Source organism: Ammodytes marinus, assembly GCF_949987685.1.
Source record: "Ammodytes marinus genome assembly, chromosome: 12".
In the NCBI taxonomy this organism is placed as follows: Eukaryota; Metazoa; Chordata; class Actinopteri; order Uranoscopiformes; family Ammodytidae; genus Ammodytes; species Ammodytes marinus.
In genome coordinates, this window is record NC_137216.1 from 15475276 (window position 1) to 15498031 (window position 22756).

Sequence of the window (22756 nt, forward strand, 5' to 3'; positions counted from 1 at the left end):
TCACTCTCATGCATTCATCAAACTTTTCTCTGCGCTGTCTGAGCTGATAGATAGGTTGTGTTGCCACGGTGATGTGGAGTCTTAAACTGTTCTAGCTTTGCAGAGCACTTCTTTCTGTTCAGCTAAATATCCCCATAGAACTGCACCGCGTTTATTATCGCCACCAGTTAAATGTCGGTTTGCTTCTGCTCGTTTAACTCTCCCGCGTGCATGCCGTAGTCGCGCGGTGCAGTACGGTCGCGCGCACAAAGCCGCGGACACAGAGCAGCTGATAGAGAAACGCTTGGAGACACATGCTTTTTACCTTTCGCGCAGTTATGACCATGTATAAGTACACATCGCGCTTGCTAGTACATTAAATGTGCAGCACTAAAAAAAAAATATATATATATATTTTTTTTTTTTGGGGGGGTGGGTGGTAGTCAAGGCGGGGGGCTGGCGTTGCTAAGGCGGCCGCCTTAGCTATAAAGCGCTGGGGGAAACACTTGCAGAGAGCAGATTGTTGTTGGGATTGTGTGGCTTTGCCTTTTTATTAAATGCAAACAATGGTAGCACAATTGTGACAGTCTTAAGTGAGGGCTTGACATTAATGGTAAGATATAGCACTAAAAGCACTTTAGCGTCCTATATTTCATCACCTAGAATCTTTCTGTATCCAAACTGTCACTGGAGCCTGTTACTGTTTCACCCCTCACTAAACCAAGTCTGGCCACTTGCTGAGAAACATGACTCCTTCATGGCTAGCCTTTTTATTGGATAATTAATAAACTCCGTTGGATGTAATCTGAAGGAGAAATGGCTTTTTTTTCTGGGCCGTTGGCAGAAGGTCATTTTAGCTGCCGGATACAAAGCAAAAACTCCTGGGATAACAGTGTGCTGTAGCCTGAGATCATGTTCGCAATATGTATTGAGAATCAAATCTGTTATCATATTAAGGGAATTTAGATCTCTAATGTATAAAACAGAAATCACTTTTACATTATTTCTTGATTTCACTAAGGTTTTTATTGGATTTGTTTACAGTATCATCATTTGTTCTTTGTTAAGGGCCCCTGTGAGGTTTTGTATCAGTTTCATGAGATTTCATAAGGAGGCAAGTGAGCCAAATACTAAGAAAAGACCTGGGCTTGGCTGAGGATTTGAATTATCAGGGGGAAAGCCCATATGACCGCCTGCTGCGGTTCATGTTCATGTCATCACTTATCCATGGTGACAGACGAGGTCACTCCTTATGTAAGAGCATGGCCTGCATCATGGCTTCCACAATCAGATGCGTTAAAAAAGACAACTGTGCTTTGACCTGCATTTCCAATGGATAACAATGAATGACCCAATGTCGAACAGGTTCCAAGTCTTTTGATAGTTTGCATACACTACTGAACTGAAGAGAAACAAACAGCTGCCTATTAAGTTCCATACAAAATGGTTTGATTAAGCACTGACTGTTCTCTCTCTGTATTTCTCTGTTCTGCAGGCAGCCGAGGGGAGGGGGGGTCTCTGAGGAAGATGCTGGGTTCAGAGCGCGGTGTCGTCGAAGAATGGCTCTTAGAATTCAAGGTAAATGCCCTCCTCTCCGTCATGACTCACGTTGATGAAAAGGAATGATTTCTTTCCAGAGAAACCACAGCCGGGATGAAAGGGAGTATTGTGCTCGCAAGTTTGCGCATGTCACCTCTTCACCTCCAACATATTAGCCCTTTTTATACACGCTAATTGAATAGTAAATAATAGTGAATGCAGGCAAGCTCTGTGGCCATTTTAGTACACGTTAGCACTAAAGTATGAACCAGCTTTACTTGCAGAGGCATTCAGAATCAGATCGCAGACAAACCTTATTCTTTAATAAAGCTATATTTGATTTAATACCACCGTAAGTGCAATATCACATTCTATTAAGTGCTACATGCTGATGAAAACTAGTGAACAGAGTTGAGTTCACTTCTTCGTGACTGAACTCAGACATGGTGAATTGATAATAATTCCTGCTTTTCTTTTCTTTTTCTTTTTACCTGGCTGTAAAGGCTTAATGTGTAACAAAAGCAACTCAAACTTTTTATCATTATTCGCATAGCTGTAAGCCAGCCGAACTCATGCTCAGTTGTACTGGTACAAGCTAATTGCTAGTTTATGGCTGCATGAAAATGTTAGCATAACCAGTTAGTTGATGTTGATGAGTTGTGTGTTTTTCCTCTTTTAAAGGGATTAAGATGTATTGACACTGCAAATATTGACGAATCCTCTGGTCTTAACCGACAACATAACTAGCTCAGTACTGCAGCTTGTCAGTTCCTTATTCTGACTGTTTATTGAAGGTGATTTCCGGGGGTCATTTAAGAACACAATCTTGTTAACAGCTCTTTAGTCACTACATGTTAGATTCAGCTATGCACGTCACTACATTAAACTTACAGTTAGGGCTGCAACTAACGATTATTTTGATAATCGATTAATCTGTCGATTATTTTCTCGATTAGTGTTTTGGTCCGTAAAATGTCAGAAAATGGTGAAAAATGTATACATTTTCCAAAGCCCATGTTGACGTCCTCAAATGTATTGTAATGTCCAAAACACACAGATATTTCAGTTTACTGTCATAATAGGATAATAGAAAATATTCACATTTGAGAAGCTGAAATCAGAGAATTTGGACATTTTTTATTAAAAAATTACTCAAAACGATTAATCGATTATCAAAATAGTTGGCGATTATTTTAATAATCGATTCATCGATTAATCGCCGCAGCTCTACTTACAGTACACTGACAAATAGTTTATTTAGCCAAGAGGAAGTATGGTACACCGACTCTCCAGTGGACAAGTGAAGAGCACTTGACAAAATCCACATGCGGATGTTTAAACATGCTCAAATGACTTGTAAACTGACAACAAGTTATAATTTAATGATATAGTTAATGTTATTGTCAATGTCTTTAGGCGCTTAACTTGTGTCACATGTCTGAAGTCATCAAAACAGGAAAAGGAATTTGATTATTTTCCCTGGAAGCAGCACGTATATCAATAAAAAGACTGAAATACTGTCCCATATTATATTTTTCCCTACCAATCATAAATAATAAAAATTCAGCTATTAAGCGTATTCAGGGTTATTTTACAATGCAAGAAAGGTCATACAAATTACTAAAAACTATTGGCAATATTCTGAAATGTTGAACCTGAACTGATTAAAGCTGACCGTAGTCTGTCAAGTCTTAAGATGTCCTAAAATGACTACCGTACAACTAGTATATAAAAATTATCTGCACAAGCTTCAGGGAGTGCAACAATGAGTAAAAAGAAAAGGAATTAGTGAGTGCAGTACATGAAGAGGGATGGCAAAGGAGGACGCTAAAAAATTGTGAAACGGAGGAATGAAGGGATAATGAGAAGATGCGAAGCAAGTATATTGGTATGGCTCACTGTGTTAGTGAACAAATGCTAAGGCTGTGCTAAAAGAATATTTATAATAATACATCTTTATTTGTATAGCAATCTTCTTTTCCTTCTTCAATTTTACTCTGGGATATTATAAGCCTGACACATCCTCACTCGTTGATGTTCAGTGTCCTTGAAGTGTTAGTTTGTGATAAGAAGCTGTTTTAACGATGAATAAAAACATTGTTGTGCGTGAACAATTGGTGTGTAGGGACATGATATTTTACAACATGGGCGACATTTTTTTGAAAATGCTGTTTACCATGCCTATAATAATGGTGACTATATGTAGAGAGGTAAGGTCAAATTGATGCTTAGGCCTTATGTGTCATAGCTTTAGTGTTGAAGGAATGTAGACATTGTGCGCTATTGCTCAGCGATCTCTTCCCCCCCCCTCCTCTCTCCAGTCCTTACCAGAAACTCACATCCCCATCTATGCCGGCAGCCTTCATCTAAAGAAGTCCCTGGTGCCAGCGCTGTACAGAGTCATCCAGGACCCCAACAATGAGGTACACATACACGCGAACACACACACACACACACACACACACACACGCTTTCTCTACAGTTATGGCTGTTTTTAGCTTGTGACTCATATTATGTAGTCTGAGTTAGCGGGTAGTAAGAAACTGTCATGCTACTGTTACTGTGGGCTCAGTGCACACGATCAAGAACAGTGACAGTGCAACAGTGGGACACAGTGTTCCATGTTCACACAGTTTTATGACAGACTGGTACATCTGCTACATGCACAAAGATGCAAACACAGATATACTGTATATACACAGACTTGTTGACAAACTCAGTTTATTCTTAGGGTGTGCAGCAACACACAAGCACCTCACTGTTTTTTAAGCACACAGGTGTTTCCTATACCATTGAGGCCAAACCAGTATTTTTTCTTTTAAAAAGATGTAATGTCAATGATGCTGCGATTGCCACTAGCAAGAACAATGTTATTGCTTTTGTGACTTTGATTGCTCAAAGCAGAATCCTTTTGGAATGGAAATCCCAATTTCCACCGACGGCATCAGTGTGGCTTTCTGATATGATGTTGTTTTTAAAAATTGAAAAAGTGAAATACTTTCTTAGAGGATCAACCAAAAAATTCTACAAAGTCTGGGACCGTTTACTGGTTTATTTTAACAAACGTGCGACTCTCCCCTCTCATTAGTAAATAAGCTTTAACGTAAAGTTAGACACTTTCATCTTAGGAGACCCCACTCTTGCATGGTCGAAATTGGGTGCCAAGCAACCGGGATCTAAATTCCATTAGTGTTGACAATCTAGTTGCACAAACCAATTAATGATCAGACAAGCGATCCAGGAAGTGTGTTTGGGTGTTTTTTTTATGCTGTTGATGTGGAGGGCAAAGAGCTTGTCTGATCATTAATGAGAGGCCGCCTTTTTCATGGTCAGCCCCAGTTACACACACACACACACACACACTTGCAGAAGAGCTGTGTTTGCACTCACCTCCTTGACCCCTGGAAAGTATAAACACATTGGCTCAGCTGGTTCCCCCGAGACTACCTTCGGACCAGACTTCCATTGTAGTGATTTATCCCCTCTGCTCCTACACATCCCCCACTATTGACCGGACAGCGAAACTTTCCCACCATCTGTCCATCCCACTGTGTTCTAGTCAGGATGAAATTCATTCATGATTTCGAATAAAAGCCAAGAGGCCAAGATACCGTCTGAATTGATTTTTTTTAAAGACTCCTCAAAAGGCTTGCTGCACAGACTGACAGTTTGTCACATGTGAGTGAATAGGATTTGATCAGGTTTTATCGTGTCTCTCATCCTCCTCTGTCTCGACCTGTACAAATGTTCTGATGTTTCGTTCACCACAGGAGTTGTTCATGTTAATCTGATGAATCACTACACTTAAGATGACCTCACAAATGTCTTTATTACATCATATTAACAGATTGTTCAAAAAATGATGATATCTAATGTTAGTTTGATGGAAATTAAGACAGACAGTTGTTACTGGCTTGACTGTTGTCATTCTAATAGTGACAGAGATGCCAGTTTTTTTTTTCATATCAAATTTTCTATTGTAGTATTATTATTATTATTATTAACATTATTATTAACATTATTCCATCCCGTATGCCATATTGTTTCCCACTAGGATCTCAGATTAGTATTTATTTGCATTTACTTATGTGTGTGTGTGTGTGCAGCTCCTGGAGCCTGTGTGCCACCAGCTGTTTGAGCTGTACCGGAGCTCTGAAGACCGCCTGCGCCGCTTCACCCTGCAGTTCCTGCCCGAGCTGGTGTGGGTCTATCTGCGCGTCACGGCCAGCAGGGACCGGCAGAGCAATGGCTGCATCGAGGCCCTGCTCCTGGGCATCTATAACCTGGTGGGTGTTTTTTATTTTTATTTAACCTTTATTTTTCCAGATAAAACATTATCTTGTGTCTTCCCTCACGAGTGATGTGTGGGGCACAATGGGCTAAAGGCAAACTATAATACAGGATATACATTTGGAGCAATGACTTCTAAACATGGCGGCCGTGAGATATAATCTTGTGTGCCATTTTGCCTTGCTCTGTTCAAAGTCTCCATGAAGTTGCCAAATAGTTTTGTGACACAAAACAAGGCAAAGGCCCAGCAAAGTCTTTGAAAACATTATTATTGCCCCAACTATCCTGATGGATAATTATCTTTTACATAGATTGTGTGCTACGGTGATAAGTGAAACGAACACAGCCATCATCGTAAATTCAACTCAGAATCCCCACAGCTGAAGGGACTCGTCCTTGAGGTCATGAATGGTCAGCAGGGATGGCCACAGTGGCCACATTCCTGCAGTTAAGCTTAACTCTTCAAACAGAACACATGTCATGTTTTTCTGTGTGTTTTTCTGCCCAACTCTGAACTCTCTACAAATCTCCTCCCACATTATTCATAAGGAGCCTCAAATGTATTCTTTAAGGACAGCATAACAGTTACAACAATGTATTACTGGTCGATATGGATGTAGATGTGATCGTTTTCGAGAAAAGACTACTATTCTTAGAAAAATGTCAGATTTTGTTTTATACAAAGGTGACGATACAGTAACTGTGGAAGTATCTGTAGTGTCTGTAGTTTTAAAACTGTTCATGTGGAAAAGACCCAGAAACGCTGACGTGCAAAGCGTTGGTCCTTTTTAAGACCTTATACAGGTGGAACATTAAGGAGGCTGTAAGTCTGCTGACATTAAAGACGATCTACAGGGAAAAAGCCCTGTTAATGGATAGACCCAGGATAGATTGCATCACCGGGAAACACCCTAGGGGAAATGGGCTAAGAGTTGAAGATATCAATAGAAAGGGCTCCATGTCAGCCAGATGGCCTGAAGGTATAGCCATGCATAATTTATTCCTCTGTTGCACTACACAAGCACACACACATGCATGCACGCACACACGCTAAACATGCTCACAGACCTCTGATACAGAGCTCTGCTCTCAGCAGCCCAATCAGATAATCAGAGATCTACTGCTAGCCAATGAGGGACGAGGCTGGTTACCAACAGTGCATTTAGGGAGAATGGGATAAAAGGGATGATGAAGCCTTTTCACCACCATAATCCTAAACCTAGATTATGGATGCTTGGACGAATGGATGTTTGTAGTTTTCTTTGCTTTATTTTACACATACATACATGCATTGCATACAACTGTATCAAGTCGCGTATCTATGAATATTTAATGCCATAACGAAATGTACCATTCCCACACCTTCTGTATAGGTGCTATGAATAATACAGATAAAACTGTTACACGCTTGAAGAAAACACAGTCATTTTTCAGTCCATTAAATGATGCCTGAAAAGCTCACGTGTAGGAAAAACAATTGCTTTGATAATTCTCAAACACTACTTGAATCCTACTCGGATGCACATCATTCTCTATGTCTAATGTAGTATGTACATTTAGTTTTCATTCTCGTCATGACTGGCATTGTGCCTGGTAGAGATAATCAGGCCTTTGCTTTTAGAAATGGCATCGTTTTCAGAGGCGCATTAATCTCCGTGTTACGCATCGCAGTGTGTGAACATTGGAATTGAATGGGCGATGGTGCCGGCAGCAGTGACATCTAATCTGTCCCAAGTCAATAACATGTACCAGCAGAATGGTCCTTACGCAAGCCTGAAAGAGGGACGGGCCGTGGATTGTACAGCCGTTGCTAAGTGCTGTTCCCCAGTCAAAAGATTGACTAAATCTCAATCAAACGCGTGGGAAATAAAAAAAAAATACAATCCTCTGATCCTTCTTACGCAGCTTATCTGACTCTTCTGTTTATTTTTTGTTGCAGGAGATCGTGGACAAAGACGGCAACAGCAAGCTCCTGTCCTTCACAATCCCATCTCTGTCCAAACCATCGATATATCATGAGGTGGGGGATCCTGTCCGTTAGTCTAATCAGTCAATGTCTTCTCAATGTACTCTATACGACTTACTTTGACTCTTCCTGCCTTTCTCACCTCTTCTCTCTCTCCCTTCTCATCTCCTTCTCTCTGCCTTCTTCCTACTGTCTTTTGGAGCATTATGGAGGGCTTATCTATCTGTGTTTGCTTTTGACGTCGGAGCTGGCACTTTTTGTGTGTGCCAGCAAAAGTGTCGCCTTGAATCTCAAGACCGATTTATTTTTTTTGCTCCTTCTCTTGTTCTCCACGAGTCAAACTTTAAAGGTTAAGCGTTTTAAAAGTGTAGGCAGTTTAATAAGGAAGAACCAGTCGGGAACAAATCCTTTTACAGTTTGCATATTTACTGAACTTTTTTCTCAAAGGTGGGGTCAGCAATTCTGGAGAATGCTTGATGTCAAAATCACCCTTTGTCGAAATAAGGGAATATCTCCTTGTGATCCACTGCCTGTCTGTATTGTGTCTAGACTGGGGGAAAAAAGATGGTGTTAATACTAAAAACTCTGGATTTTTGGACAGGTCACTGACTGACAAAGTGATTTGACAACAAGCATTCTCCAGAATCACTGACACCACCTTTTTTAAATGAGCTTTTGTATTTCTCTTTTAGTCCCTCTCTCTGCCATGCTGTCTTTATGCCACTTTTGACCAGGCCAAAACAAGGCACAGCATTGACTACTGTGTTGAGCTGGAATTCATTAGCTAGGTGTTTAACAGGACATGCTGACCCTGGAACCATTTACTGAGGGCAGACAGAAGCAGTGTGTCTTGTTTGCCAGTTTTGAAGGCTTTTTTTTTTCCACCTCCCTGCTACCCAAAACCAGAGCATAGAGTCTACGGTATGTTTTAGTACGCTATGACGACCCTCAGCAGGTGCCACTAGTGTGAGGGTGTTGATGAGAATACTACAGTGTGTGGCGTGTGCTGCGGGTGAGTTATTGCAGTAATTACAAGCATGAGTCTCTCCTCTCTCCACGCAGAGAGAGAGAGAAGAAAGCATGGAGGCGGGGTGTGTGAGTCGCCATGTGCGTGTGAATCACAACAAGGTTCTATGGGGTGTAGTACGGCTATGCACATCACGTGGCTTTTTCCTCCAGCATTAGCATACACTCCAGTCTCTCCTACAAAACCCTGCTCAGAATTACCCAGAAAAATGAAGACTGTAATCAATTGGAGTTAGGGGTGACTTTATGCTCTGCACACCATCAGAATAAGTGAGCTCCTGATATACTTCCACTTGGACACACATTAAGATTTCACTCAATCATTGGTCATTGAATGTGCCACCTTCTCTTTTTTTCTAGTTAAGATTGTTTAGCTCATTGACATATCAAACATATTTTCTAGAAACATTTACGTAATAAAGTCCTAAATAAAAAGACACTTTACAAAAGCAGAAAGTTAGACTTTAGACTTTATTGTCCCCAAGGGGAAATTCTTTTTCACATCACATGTACATTTATGGGCTGCACGCCGACAGACAATAGACAGAAACAGAGTAAACATACATACAGGATATATATACAGGGTGGGACTGGGGTGATTTATCTTGGCCTTTTGTTTAGTGCTGCTATGGCTGCAGGCACCAGGCTTTTGCCATAGCGAGCCCTCCGGCACAAGTTGCAGGTTTTAACCTATAAAAGAAGATCGAAATTAAACTAAGCGCTGAATGGTCCAGGTCTAAATGTGACATTGGGACTTGTTGTCGTGAGGCCAAGCAGCCGCCATGGCACTGAAGGCCTGCTCCAGAGAGAGACATACATTACTGTTATCACTATGACAACTGAAAAAGAAATGTGTCTGTAGCTGAAGGCGGTGGGTGTGATGTCTGCATGTTTCCCCACTGGAAATAGTTTTAGCAGAGGTAGTAGAGTGTGTAGACTATGTAGAACTATTAACCTGACTCTTTGTTGGAAGTCTTGCCATTTGATGTGTGAAATTACACAGTGACTTTAGAGTCTGGCAAATCTCCAGAAGTATTAGTATTCCATTGTGATCAAATGTAAATCATTACATCAGATTTCCATTCAAACACAGGCTGTCAATGAACAGCGTTGAAGGGTCACATTGCCTTGTTTTTGTGCCGGGATAGAATCGCTACGTCATCGCTTCCACTTTACTAGCACGTTGTAAAAAGCTGACATGGATGGGCAATTTTGATTAACTGTGTTTTTTTTTTCTTTCTTTCTTTTTAGCCTTCTAGTCTGGGATCCATGGCATTGACAGAGGGGGCTCTCTGTCAACATGACCTGATCAGAGTGGTGTACAGCGGCCTCCACCCTCAGAGGGAGACCTTCACAGCTCAGAACAGGTAGCGCTCTGACTTCCACCAGCTGTTGCTCGACAGTGACTGAGTCACTTGAGACACGCTACACAACGTCACAAAAGAGAATAAAAGGCAGCAGTTTAGAGACATGGTGCCAAGTTAGCAGACTGTGAAGCCTTTGTTGAGTTCCACTTCAGCAAAACACAGGTTGCATCACCACCCTGAGTCATATGTTAACCCTGTCGACGTCATAATCACTCTCATTCTTTTTTCTTTTTTTTCTTTTTTTTTTACCACAAAATAGTTTCCTTTACTTCACATCTTATCCTTCCCCATAAGATGAAAGAGCGTTTTAGGATGATCAGAGCATAAAACCCTCCACTCTCATCCAGCTTCATCTTCCCCTGCACTCGACGAGACCCTGAAAGCCTTTTTGGCTGCCACATTTTCTCTGCTGCTGCTGCGGATGAATGATAATCTTAGGCATAGTAATGAAGCGTGCTGGAATGCTGCCAGAAAAATGGCCTCCCGCTTGCACCGAAAAAGGAGCAGAGTGGCACTTCCTACATTTTTTTTTTTTTTTTTTTGCAGTGATACATGCTTAGAGGCAGACGCACATCAGGATACGTCATAGCTGATAATGTGAGGGCAGTGCGTATGACACTGGTCATGCCGCGTGATGTCCAGAGCTATGATGCGGCTCGGCTCTGATGAACACTCATAAGCAGTCATAAATCTACTGGATGGCTTTCAGCGGGGGGCCAGGCCTCGTAGCTTATCTAGAAATCCATTTGCGTGGCTGGGACCTGAGATAGTGTTTATGAGAAGAAAGCCCCCAAGCTCCTGAGAGGTGCCGACTCACTCCGCCTCATGATATACTACTGCCAGGGCCATTTACCACCTACTGTGCACAATTGTGTCACGTATGGCCCTTTACACTCGAGGCCCTCCTCCTGGTGCATGCATCTTATATTATACTATACTATATTTTAGGGGTGCACCATATTGAAATATGTTCTGATATCTGAAAACTGATCATTTCAATGTAATGAAATGATGTAATGTTCTCATTTCAATACAAGCATGTATATATTAACTACATAATCACCAGTGTTGTATATGATGCTGTGGAGAAACACTGCTTCTGCTTACAGCCCCCACCTTCCTACCCTCAAGTTGCTTTTGTCTTTTGCCAGGTTCTTCCTGCCTGCTTAAAAATGGGTTAAATAAAAAACATAAAAGACACACACCCCACCACAATCTCACAACAAAATGGTTTTACAGTAGGCTGTGCATCCACATGCTGTACAAGAGCTCAGGATGGACAAAGCTGCTTAGGCAAGCAGTTTGCCTAACAGGCAATTTTACAGTTCAGAGTTAATAAAGTGCTTGAGCAGCTCTGCATAACAGTCCACAGTTAAAGTGACACAGAACAATTGGTGGCTAGAATGGGAAAACAGGCTAGTAAGACGATATTCATGACATGACATCATTGTTTGTGTTTTGACTTCAACAGAGGTCATAATAAGACACTAATAAGAGCCTGTGTTACTGTTGTTTTTGTTGCAGGTTTGAAGTGCTGTGTTTCCTCATGCTCTGCTACAACTCTGCTGTGGTCTACATGCCCCTGTCGTCCTATCAGTCGGTCTGCAGAATGAGCTCACGGTGAGGAGAACACCTTTAAAAAAGCATGTGACTTTTGTCCTTTATGCACCTAATCAGTGACCACCCTCTCCCCGACTACATCCGTTATTTGCCATCATGAATTTAGTGTTAAAGACCCTGTAAACCCAATTCCACAAAAGCCTTCTCAGAATGTAATTTGGGGAGTTAGTTGCACGATAGTAATCATCTGATAAGAGTTAGGCATATTTATCAATCCAAATTACAGATATTGTCATTTAAATTTGATAAACGTAACAGTAATTTGTCTAAGACGCAGCGGGCCATGCTCTGGTTCTGGTGACACAATAACAATTTTGAACCAATCATGGCAGTTCTCTTCCCGAAAGTCGTATAATAACAGTGACTGTTGCCACAGAGACCGTTTGATACGTCGACCACACCCACACAGTCCTGTTTAACGGTCAAGACCGTAAAAACTATTTTAACTAAGTTTTAAAATATTTATGAACTCTTATTTTCAATTTATTGTTTGTAAAAGTTTGTTGTTTGTAAAAGTTCAAAGTTTGATATCCTCTATTGATTTTTTTAGACAAGGTTTCCACAGACCGAGGCTTTAAATCACCTCCTACCATGTAGCCACACACTGACCTCGATACTGTCTGCCCCTCGTTGCGGGTGGATTTCATTAAGTATGATTTCATTAGGGCTTGGCTGTCTGTGATTGGCCGAGTGGAAGCAATCACTGCTGGATACCTGTAACAAAGGATCAATGTAGAATTCACAATATGAGGCTATGTAGCGAAGCCTGCCCGGTGATTGGTCCGCCGATGTGCAAAGACGTATTGAGGATATGGAGACTTCCCTACTGTGAGCCAGCAGACAGACAACGCCTGAAGCGAGTTCCGTCTAGACGGGCGGCAAACTGTGACTGTGAAGCTTACAGAGCACGGAGACAACGCTCACTCTTCTGAGTTTAGCCCCCAGTCGTCTAACCTTGGCTGACACCAACAAGCATAAAAGTAGTTGCTGCCTTTGATATCTGTTTGATGTGTTTCTTTGTGTAGTTCACTCAGGAAAGTGACTGATGTTCCCTTTAGTTGTTGGTCCCATTAAGGCTTATCTGATCTGTGCTACAACCTGCAGCAGGGACATGTGTTTGAACAGTAAAAATATCTCTGAACCTTTGCCTTAACTTTTCCCCCTGAACCCACCTCAACTTTGTTGTTGCCTAATGCTGTCTGACTTCACTTTGTGTGTGTGTGTGTCCTCCCTCTGTAGCTTGTGTGTGTGCGGCTTCCCCCGGCAGCAGCAGAAGCTTTGGAGGGAGCCATGCAACCGTGTGCTGCTGGACCCGGAGTTCATGGTGCAGATGCTCACTGCCGTTTATCACGCCATGTACGTATCTTTTTACAGTTGCAATAACTGACTTTTTTGTCCACTTGCGGACAATGGAAAGTTAACCATCACAACTTCAGATCATCTTCAGATTTGTGAAGGGATAAAAGAGAAATTGGTAGCAAACAGTTGCAGTTTAGGGGACTTCCCTAATGATGGCTAGTCTCTCCTCTAGTCTGCTGCAATCAGCTATTTACGCTAGCAAGGACCGAATCCTCCCCAGTGTACGGGAGGATAAGATCTGCAGTGCATTGTGGGAGCAGGTGATGTCATCCCCTATGAGAAAAGTCATTGTAAAGTTGATTACGTCTGTGCGACGATAGCTCCTTCTCAAAGATAGATCCCCTGATACATTCCTGACTGCAATCTCGACTGTTAAGGATTGGTGTAGCAAGGAGAGGCGGAGAGAAGGAGTATGCATTCTTCTTCTTCGTCGCCTGCATGAAGGAGATTGGAGCAGGCAGTGCTGCAGAGGGAGAATAATAGCCTATTTAGTAATCCCTACTATAGTTCACCTCAGTGCAACTGCCAACCTTAGCCATCACATTCACCTTTTGCCCCAAGTACTTGCACGTGAAGGGCAGATGAACAGGAATCCACAGCTGCACACATGCAGTGTGACCTTGTCACTTGTCCAGGACACTCTGGCATTTTGGTTAATATGTCCACTAAAGCTGCAGCGCTGTAATACCACATGAGGACAGGAGAGGGAAAGACATAGAGGGATGTCAGAATAATTTGAACCACAGCAAAAAAAATTATGTTCTTATTTGTAATTTTTAAAAACGCATCATATCACTTGCTCTATCTTAACATGTACTAAACACATCTGCCAATGTGATCTCATCTCAATTTGTTGACTTTGCAAAAATTAGCAATTTTAACAGTTTCATTATTGCCAAATATGACATATGACAAGTGTGTCAAAGTTTTGTATGGTGCAGGACGCCCTTACTGCTTCCACTTCCCTGCATCTCTATCGCTGGAGGCATGACTAAATAACAAATTATAGTTCAAGAACGCTCACAAAATGACTTGGTTAAATGTTGGTGTGTGTGCATTTGTTTTCTTTTGTGATGTGCAGATACAATGGAGAGTGGGCGATGGGCCAGGAAGCTCTAGAGGACATTCTGTACAGAGCCCAGCTGGAGCTTTATTCCCAGCCTCTCCTGGTAACCAACTGCACTGCCTGTGTGTGTGTGTGCATGCAATCACGTACAGCGCAATTCAACCTATGTGTAACTGTGGAGTCAAATACAAACACCGTAGTAAAATAAACCCTTTTGATCTGCAACGTTTAGTACAATCTTGTAACACTTTCTATAACACTAAGCCGTCTTTTAACTGTGTGTGTGCGTGCATCAACTCCAGCTGGCTAACGCCATGAAGAACTCGCTGCCAGACAGTGCTCCTGATGCGCCGCGGGGGCGCAAGGTGCTCCAGGTGGAGGTGACGCCCACCATTAGCCGCATCTCCATGTCTGCCATCACCACCGCCTCCATACGACGCCACCGCTGGAAGAGAGAGGGTAAGACGGCAGCAGCCATGGAAACAGGAAGGCCTGCCAAGGTGGCTTTCAACACACAGCCGAGTGCAGGAGAGATCTCTGTAGATATGACAACTTCTGTTACAAAACTTTTTTTTTCTATTGTATTGGCACCCTAGGGTAGGTTGGACATGAATGTTGTGCAGAGAAAATAACCAGTGTTTAGTAAGGATTTAAGCTGTAAACTTACACACTTTTTACCGATCTGTCAAAGGCCACAACAGGGAACTGTTTGATGAGAGAATGACTTTGTTTATAGCAATCGCACCATTAGCATCTCCCAAATGGTGTTTCATGGCAGTTACTGTATGTACTTTTGGACATACAGTGCTTGTGCCACTCACTGCTCCTTATTTATTTTTATTTTTTCCTTTTTGCTTGTCTTGTCTATTTAGTGTGTGTTTTACATATAAGGTTTGTGGTTTAAGAGAAACCCCGGTTGACAAAATGATGCAAGTAGATTCTACTACTGGCACCATTTTACCCAGTAAATGGGCGATTTATAAGGCGGCTCTTTTCTTATCACAGTTTTATCACACGTATCACTATGTTCCCTTTTTTTCTACCTTTTATAACCTCCAAAATGAATTTACAGACAGCTTGTCAGGCCCCTCTGTGCACATGTCGAGGCCCAAAGTCGGTTCAAGGCTCGCTGCCACTAAAGAAACCCGTTTCCTCCGTCTGTGTTGTTGACTCCCAGATTGTTTTGACCACTCCTCGTCCGATGCAGAGTTGAGCCTTGTCGTCAATCCTCCTAGCCTTGCCCAGCACCACTGCGCTCCCTGGGACCCCGCAGCCAATGAGGAGAGAGGAGGAGGAAGAGGGCGGCGGCCTCACAGCCAGCACAGCAGCAGCAGCAGCAGCATCATTCCCCCCATCACATTTGAGGGTAGGGGCCAGGGGCGGACGCTCAGAGGCCAGAGGGGGTTCTCGGGAGGACGTGCCCATTTCGATCTGCATCCTCCCAACCCACCTCCTATCCGTCCCACCCGTCCTCAGCTTGAGAGGGTTAACTCTGCCTTTTACATTTTGGCTGCCTCTTCACTTCCCCCAGAGTATACTAACTCCTCCAGTCTCTTTAAGACCCTCAACCAACAACCGACTATTTTCTCGTCTCTCATCCAAGAGAGGAAGAGTCGCCTATTCTGGGTTTGAAGGAAGTGTGGCTAGTGGCCATTTTTGCATGGGCCATGTCATCATGTCATATCCTCTCTTTTTTTTCCTCCTCATGCCTCCAATGTGCTTTACTGCTGTCCTTGTCACTCACTGAGCATCTTCAGCTTGCAGCTTGGGCTTTCTCAACTCTTCATATCTGATAATTGGTTTTTAAGATCTCATATTAACACAAACTGGCACAGAGAGTACCCGACATCTTGTTTCTGTTCTGCCCCTCGCGGTGTCTGACAGCACCACAGATTTAGGGTTCACTCAGGCCAGCAGTACCCATCTGCTGCCACTGTTCCCCAGGAAGAGGCCTTCCATTTTGTTTCCCAGTCCAGCAGCTTTAATTGTGTGCTGTTTTTTGGTTCTGCCCCTGTTACATTTCCTCTCATCAGCTCAGTGAGTGGGAACGAGCCCCTCATCATGCATGCGCACGCTACAGCAAGCTTGGGAAATTTCTGCTGAAACATGAAACCCGTGGAACGCTAACATTTCAAATGACAGGGCCAAGTGAGCGTAGTTTACAAATCCAATACTCTGAACAGCAAATGGTATTCCACCACAAGGACCTATCGTACGGCCGCTTCTGTCACGTTGAACGTGAGTCCCATCTCCATGTGCGGTTGCTACACGTTTTGGAATCTCTAAACATCACTCAGATCCTTTTGACATGACGGCAGAGATCAGCTCACCTCCCGCGTGCAGCCCGTCATCGTCCCACTTTCTGTCATTTAACTAGTACTGAAGAGAACCTTAACACTTGTCCTTTAGTTTGGGAATTACTGTACTGTTAGTTGCATGTTTAAGCCTATTAACTACCAATGATATTTCCTTTGCGTTACACCTGTTATTAGCTCTATACCATTAAAAAAAAGTGTTTACAAACCAATAGCAAGCAGATAATTATTGTGCAAAAAAAGCTTTTCAAGCCAAATTGGAAAAACAGGCAAAACGCTGGTACGATCCCTTAATTGCGTCCTTTCTTTGTAAGGCTTTGAGGAACATTTAACTCTTCATCTGTGATTGGTTTGGGCTTGTGAAAGCTCGCAGACTGGCCCATTTAGCATTGTGTGCTGTCAGCTTTAACTGGAGCGCTATTGATCCGATGAGGAGTGTGTGTGGACTCGCCTCAGCGCTCCCCACAGATTGGCAGGCCGAACGTCTCGGGGCCGGCCCAAGCCACGTGACCTGCTGGGCCAGTTGCTGCAGGAAAAAAGAACCAGGGATTGGGTCAGGAGAGCATGCGTCTTCTCCTCATGTTATGTGCATGTCAGTTCCAGACCTTTCTTTCGTCTCGGTCTCTCCATTTCTTTTTTCCGGTGCTGCTGCCTGTGGTTCCCCGTCGCCCAGTTTTTTTGCTTGTCCCAAACGATGCATGAAGCAGACAGACAGCTGATCCTCTGTCTCTTCTCTTTAACAGGCTTTACCCTGCATACTGTATGTAGATAACTCGACTTTTTTCTAACCCAATTTATCACCTTTTTTCCCCTTTTCAGCTTTCAAAACAATGAGCTCACGGATGGATTATTAAATATTTTATTGTTTATATTTCTTCTTCTTGTCAATGTTTCTACTATATATTATCAACAATTGTGAATTATTATTGTTTAATATATATTGAATGTATTACTCAGGCAGGTTGAGTCCACAGCTTTCCTGATAGGCCTAATCAACTTTGTGGCATTGAAAGGGGGCATTGGCTTGAATGTTACTTTATCATGTATAAAAGGAATTTCAGTAACACACTATAAATTTAGCTAAAATCAGCTTCTTTGGTCCTTTCTCTGCATTATATTATTCCTACATTCTCGTATTGAGTAGTGATACCTAACTATGAATTATATTTGGCTTTTTAGTATTGCAGGAGTTGATTGCCTTTTGCACTGGACCTGTGCCATAAGCGTTAAAAGTTTTCAGATTTAAATGTATGTACACAACACAATCCTTGTTTGTCCTTGCTCACTTTTCTTTTATCTTCCATGCTTTCTCTTTGTGTGTACATATTGTGCACGTGTTCAGAAGCAGACGGTATGAGCGGCGGGGAAGACTCCTTCAACATCAACGACCCTGACGAGGGTTTCTCCTCCGGGGCGTCCAACAGCAGCCAGCCCAGCGGCACCAAGGCAGGAGGTGTGGGGCTGAGGGGAGGCAGCCTCAACAGCAGCGGCAGCAGCATCAAGAGAGCCATCGTGGCCCGCATGTCCCGGGACAAGGAGCGTGAGCGGGAGAAGGAACGGGAAAAGGAGAGGGAGAAAGAGAAAGAGAGGGAGAGGGAGGAGGAGAAACAGGCAGAGTTGTCGGCCGATCTCCACGCCGCCGCGAGGAGGCAACAACAGCTGCGGCAGTCGCCTCCGGCCAGCATCTCCCTGGACGCCATCCAGCTGAGCCCCATCAAGAAGCACCTGAGCTTCCCCGCCGTGCCCACGCTGGTGCGGACTGGCAGCACCTCCTCCAGCAAGTCCTTTGACTGCATGAATTTCAACCTGAACGGAGGCGGCAGTGGCAGCGAGCGCGAGGTGGCCGCGGGGGGCTCTGACAAGGAAGGAGGGCTTCCACCGGGCGGCTCCCACCGTCACTCCACCATCAGCCTGCAAGAGGAGCACCTGGTCAGGCCAGAGGACGCACAGGACCAACTGGCTCCTGGAGCTCCTCTCACCAGGCAGTCCCGCTCCCCCAGTTTCAACATGCAGCTCATATCACAGGTCTAATGTGCAGTGCAGGGTGTGCAACTCACACACACACACACACACACACACACACACACACACACACACACACACACACACACACACACACACACACACACACTCACACACACACACACTCAAAAATCACGTGCTCATAACACAAATCCTCATGCAGTTTTTCACTGCAACTCTTTACAGCCCCTCTATGACAACCTGTGTGTGTGTGTGTGTGAGAGAGTATGAGAACTGATCTCAAACGTTGTCTGTCTACCCTTTTAACATCCATTAAACTCACGACCGTGACCTGCAGTCGTTGCTGGTGGGTTGAAATGGGCTGAAAATGCAACAAGGGAGAAGTAGTGACGACTGCCCAATGCTGTCAATGCATCCTCACGTCACACACAAACTCTCCTCAAAAGGAGGAAACGTCGAGAGGAAAGCAGTCAGGATGGCATGCTAGCTATAGGAAGGGGGGGTGGAGATATATGACATTTCAGATTTTTCTTTTCTTTTTGAGTTTTTGACTGAATCAGTCAAAAAACAAAAAAAAAATCAGCAATAACACTTAACCGTCGCTCATGTGGAGAAGAGTGGGGATTCTTGCTCTTTCTCTTCATTCCTTCCCTTTCATTCCCCGGGCTCACGTGCAATCGTTCTTGCTGATTATCTTCCCCGTTCGTTGTTCTTTTTAAATTTTTTTTTAAAAGTTACAATCCAAAGAAGATAGCCTTTGTTTTCCTTTACTTGTTTGACAATGATTTGGCACAAAAAAAATCGGTCGGAACCAAGCGATTCTCTATAGTTTTCAGCCCATGAGCTTTTTTGTTTTATGACATAATAATAATAATAATAATAATAATAATAATAATAATAATGATGTCATTTTGATCTGTAAACTCAAGACTTTTAAGATTGTTGTTAAACCAAACTGGAATGTGGTAAAGCTTTGTCTCGCCCCCGAACGCTTATAACTGGACTTATCTGAAGAAATCCCTACTGTGCAGCTACAAGAGGAATTTATTCATCTCGTGACTTGATTTTAAATCTTAAACTGAATCTTGCAGAGTGACTGGATTCAGATATTGTAGACAGTGCAGGTTTGGGTCTGAAGCTTAAGGCAATGACTGTATTTTATATTTAGATTGTATTAATGGTTCTTTTAATGGCTCATCCATCTGAAAGCAGTCGTTGGGTGTGTTTGTCAGCCGGTGAATTCCTGCCCCCCGGAGGCCTGTACTAGTCACTGCGTAGCAGTCACTGTCACCGTGACGATCGTGTCTCTCCTGTTTTGTGCTCTGATTGGATGCTCATGAAAACATTTCGTTCTACCTCATTGTGTGTTCACCTGCCACTCAGACTCATGTCTCCCAATCAGATGCAGGATTTAAAAAAGACCCCATTAAGTTTGAAACTGGAGTTAAGTTTAGTTAGGGAGGGGTTAAATAGTGGGGACCAGACTGCTACTGTTATGATGGTTGTGTTCATGTGAGGAGTTATGACTGAATATCTCGGCCTGCCTCGCATTTCAGTTCAATTGCATCGTGCACCAAACCTCGCTGTAAAACAAGAACACGTCTTGTCTTCAGGTTTTCCTATTTTCTGTCGTATATCAAACGATCACATTGGGATTTAGTTTATTTTGATTCCTCAGAAATGTCCTGCTTATCTTTTATTTTATTTTTTAGATGTAATTATTTTTGAAGTGCAATTTTTTTTAAATCCTCACGTGCATGGAGTTGGATCTTCTCTGCTGTTTAATGCCTGCATTTGCTCACAGTGCTAGCTAGCCTTCTGTAGTGCTCCCTGCCAGGCTGAGTTATTTGAACATGGCGTGCTTGTCTGCATGTTTAGTGCCCCTTGCAAAGCACTGCTGTTTCGCGCACCTGAAACAGCCAGCGAGCCAAACCCAAGTCCTTGTCTTTACCAGATGTGCCAATACACATCCTCTCCTTAAGTTATTTTCTTTTGCTTGGGTGTCTTAAGTTAAAATGTCTATTTTTCAGTTCACCAGTCTTATTTTAACTTTAAGGGACAAAGAGAGAGAAACAAAGGAATGTTTTGGAGGTTTATTGTGCCCTTAGATGCAGCTTCACATTCTTTTCACTCATCACAGGTGTCTGATAATGTGACACACTTTACTTTCACAATCATGACTAGTAGCTTCGCTGTTCACACGTACAAGCAGTATATTTACACGTCTGTGTAGCGTAGATGTCAGCTGTTGTTATGCATCTTCCATGTCTTGCTCACGTGCTTGTTTAAAAACGAGGATGAATGATTAATGTGTGTATAAAGATATATATATATATATATTTAAAGGTCAGTTCAGTCTGCAGTAAAAAATCCCACACACTCATCATGCTCTTGCTGTGCTGGAAACTTCCCCCACCCCCAACCTTTCCTCACAGCTGCTAATCCTGTGTGCAACTTTAGCCTTAGACATTTCAGGCAAAAAGAAAAGCCTCAATCGTTGGTTCTTCGGCCCCAACAACTCCTTTTCCTCCCACTGCTGGACTGGACTGTGGAGGGAAGGAGCCGAGAGTGAGGGTTAGCTACAGTTCACACTCTCACCTGCTCTGTTGCTGTCATCCCCCGTGCTGTGTGGCTCACAACGAGCCGTGTTCCAATTTGCTGTATTTTGCTGTGAGTTGAGTGGCATCTTTTTATTTTTTTTTGCTTTAAAAAAAAAATGGTGACATGTTCATGTCATTAATGAGTGCCCCCCCCTGAACCAAGTCTTACCAGCAACCATGTTGGTACTGTATGTTCACCTAGACAGTAACGGATAGATAAATATCCCTCGTGTCTGGTGTTATTTGCATGTGACCGGGGCAGGAAATGAACACCAGCCAGTGAATGTGGATAGCACTTGACCGTGGCGGAGAACAATTTGCGCAGAAAAACCTCATAAGGTCCACTTGCATTTCAAGAAAAAAATCATTTTGATGGTCCAAAGTGTTCAATGGTTAAATGTGTACTTGGTCAGCCACTGTTGCTGGTGGACAAAGTTAATTTCCTGTCCTGCATGTTATAACTGTGGGCTTATGTTTTCATACAGTATGATGCACTTTAATCCATCCACCTCTCTCCTCAAGATACTTATATAAATGATATATATATATAGATGTGCAAATGTGTATACACTCAATGCAGGGTTTTTAGTCTCTTTAAAGTAGTACTTCTATGTGATGTCACATCCAAAACACAATGCTATTTTTGTTAAAAGTCTATGGGTACAGCTATTTATTTAATTTTCTTTTCTTTTCTTTTTCTTTTCAAAACCAAAAAAAAAAGCTACACGGTCCGGAAGGTCTCAGGAGTTAAATAAAAAATAAATAAAAAATGTCAGCACCAAAAGTTTCTGTTATCAAAGTCAGAATTTATTCTATGCAACATTTTTTCCCCTTCAATCTTTTTCGGTGTACGGGCATTCATTGGTCTTTGTTGGGTAGGATGGTTTTTAAAGGCCTCAACGGTGTCCCCATTCACTGATTCTAAAAATGCACCCTGCTGTGGTGCTACATGGAACGAAAGACCTCATGTAGGCCTATGTGAAATATAGAGGAGCATCCATTCGTCATCCAACTGCCCATCACTGAGAGAAAAGCCACACCTGGACCTTTGTCGCATGCTGAGCCCTTCTGTCAGTGTGCCGCACTCAAAGATGGCGGCTGTCTTACGAATAGTATGAACAGATTATCAACTACCAGTCTCATTATAGATGCGTCGAGGAAAGCTGCTCGACGATGTGATAACACTGTACTGTTGATGATGTATAAATGGAGAGAAAGACTTATTTTAAATCTTGTAAATAAAAATACTGTACAAAGGTTAAAGCAAGATGACTATTAAAAAAACAGAAGATCAGTCTGGGATGTAGAGAGAAATGAATCTGTATATTGTTGAATAAATATTGTGCCGTAAAGGATTTTCCACTGTCTTGTCTGCTTTGTACACCACCACTACTTCAGGACATAAGGGTTAATAATAATACAAATAAGCTACAGATAAATTGATAAACGAAGCAATGAAATTCCCTACAATTCATATTTGATCTGTTAAACCATGTAGCCTAGTTTCGCTCATGTAAACTGAGCTCATGGTTTGATCAATTAGGCTATGTTCATTGGGTTACTTATATTTTAACTTAAAGCGAGGGTGGAGGATTTGGGGAGAAAATGGTAGTGTGAATCCAAATACCTCAACCGCTCCACTTGTT

At 42.7% G+C, this 22756-nt stretch overlaps 1 protein-coding gene across 3 annotated transcripts in view; it reads left to right on the forward strand.

Moving 5' to 3' along the window:
- Positions 1-22465, forward strand: part of LOC307258485 (hyccin 2) — a 41054-nt gene extending 18589 nt beyond the window's left edge. Inside the window, exons 3-13 of one of the 3 annotated variants that reach the window (XM_080038023.1) lie at positions 1475-1557; positions 3840-3941; positions 5625-5804; positions 7748-7828; positions 10052-10167; positions 11692-11787; positions 13027-13143; positions 14228-14315; positions 14515-14671; positions 15390-15578; positions 17870-22465. In XM_080038023.1, the coding sequence (XP_079894149.1) occupies positions 1507-1557; positions 3840-3941; positions 5625-5804; positions 7748-7828; positions 10052-10167; positions 11692-11787; positions 13027-13143; positions 14228-14315; positions 14515-14671; positions 15390-15578; positions 17870-18558 (1866 nt within the window). In that variant the 5' untranslated portion in view covers positions 1475-1506 and the 3' untranslated portion in view covers positions 18559-22465. The remainder of the gene's footprint in view (positions 1-1474; positions 1558-3839; positions 3942-5624; positions 5805-7747; positions 7829-10051; positions 10168-11691; positions 11788-13026; positions 13144-14227; positions 14316-14514; positions 14672-15389; positions 15579-17869) is intronic. The other 2 variants (XM_080038024.1, XM_080038025.1) reach the window with 2 other exon arrangements.
- Positions 22466-22756: the final 291 nt, after the last annotated feature.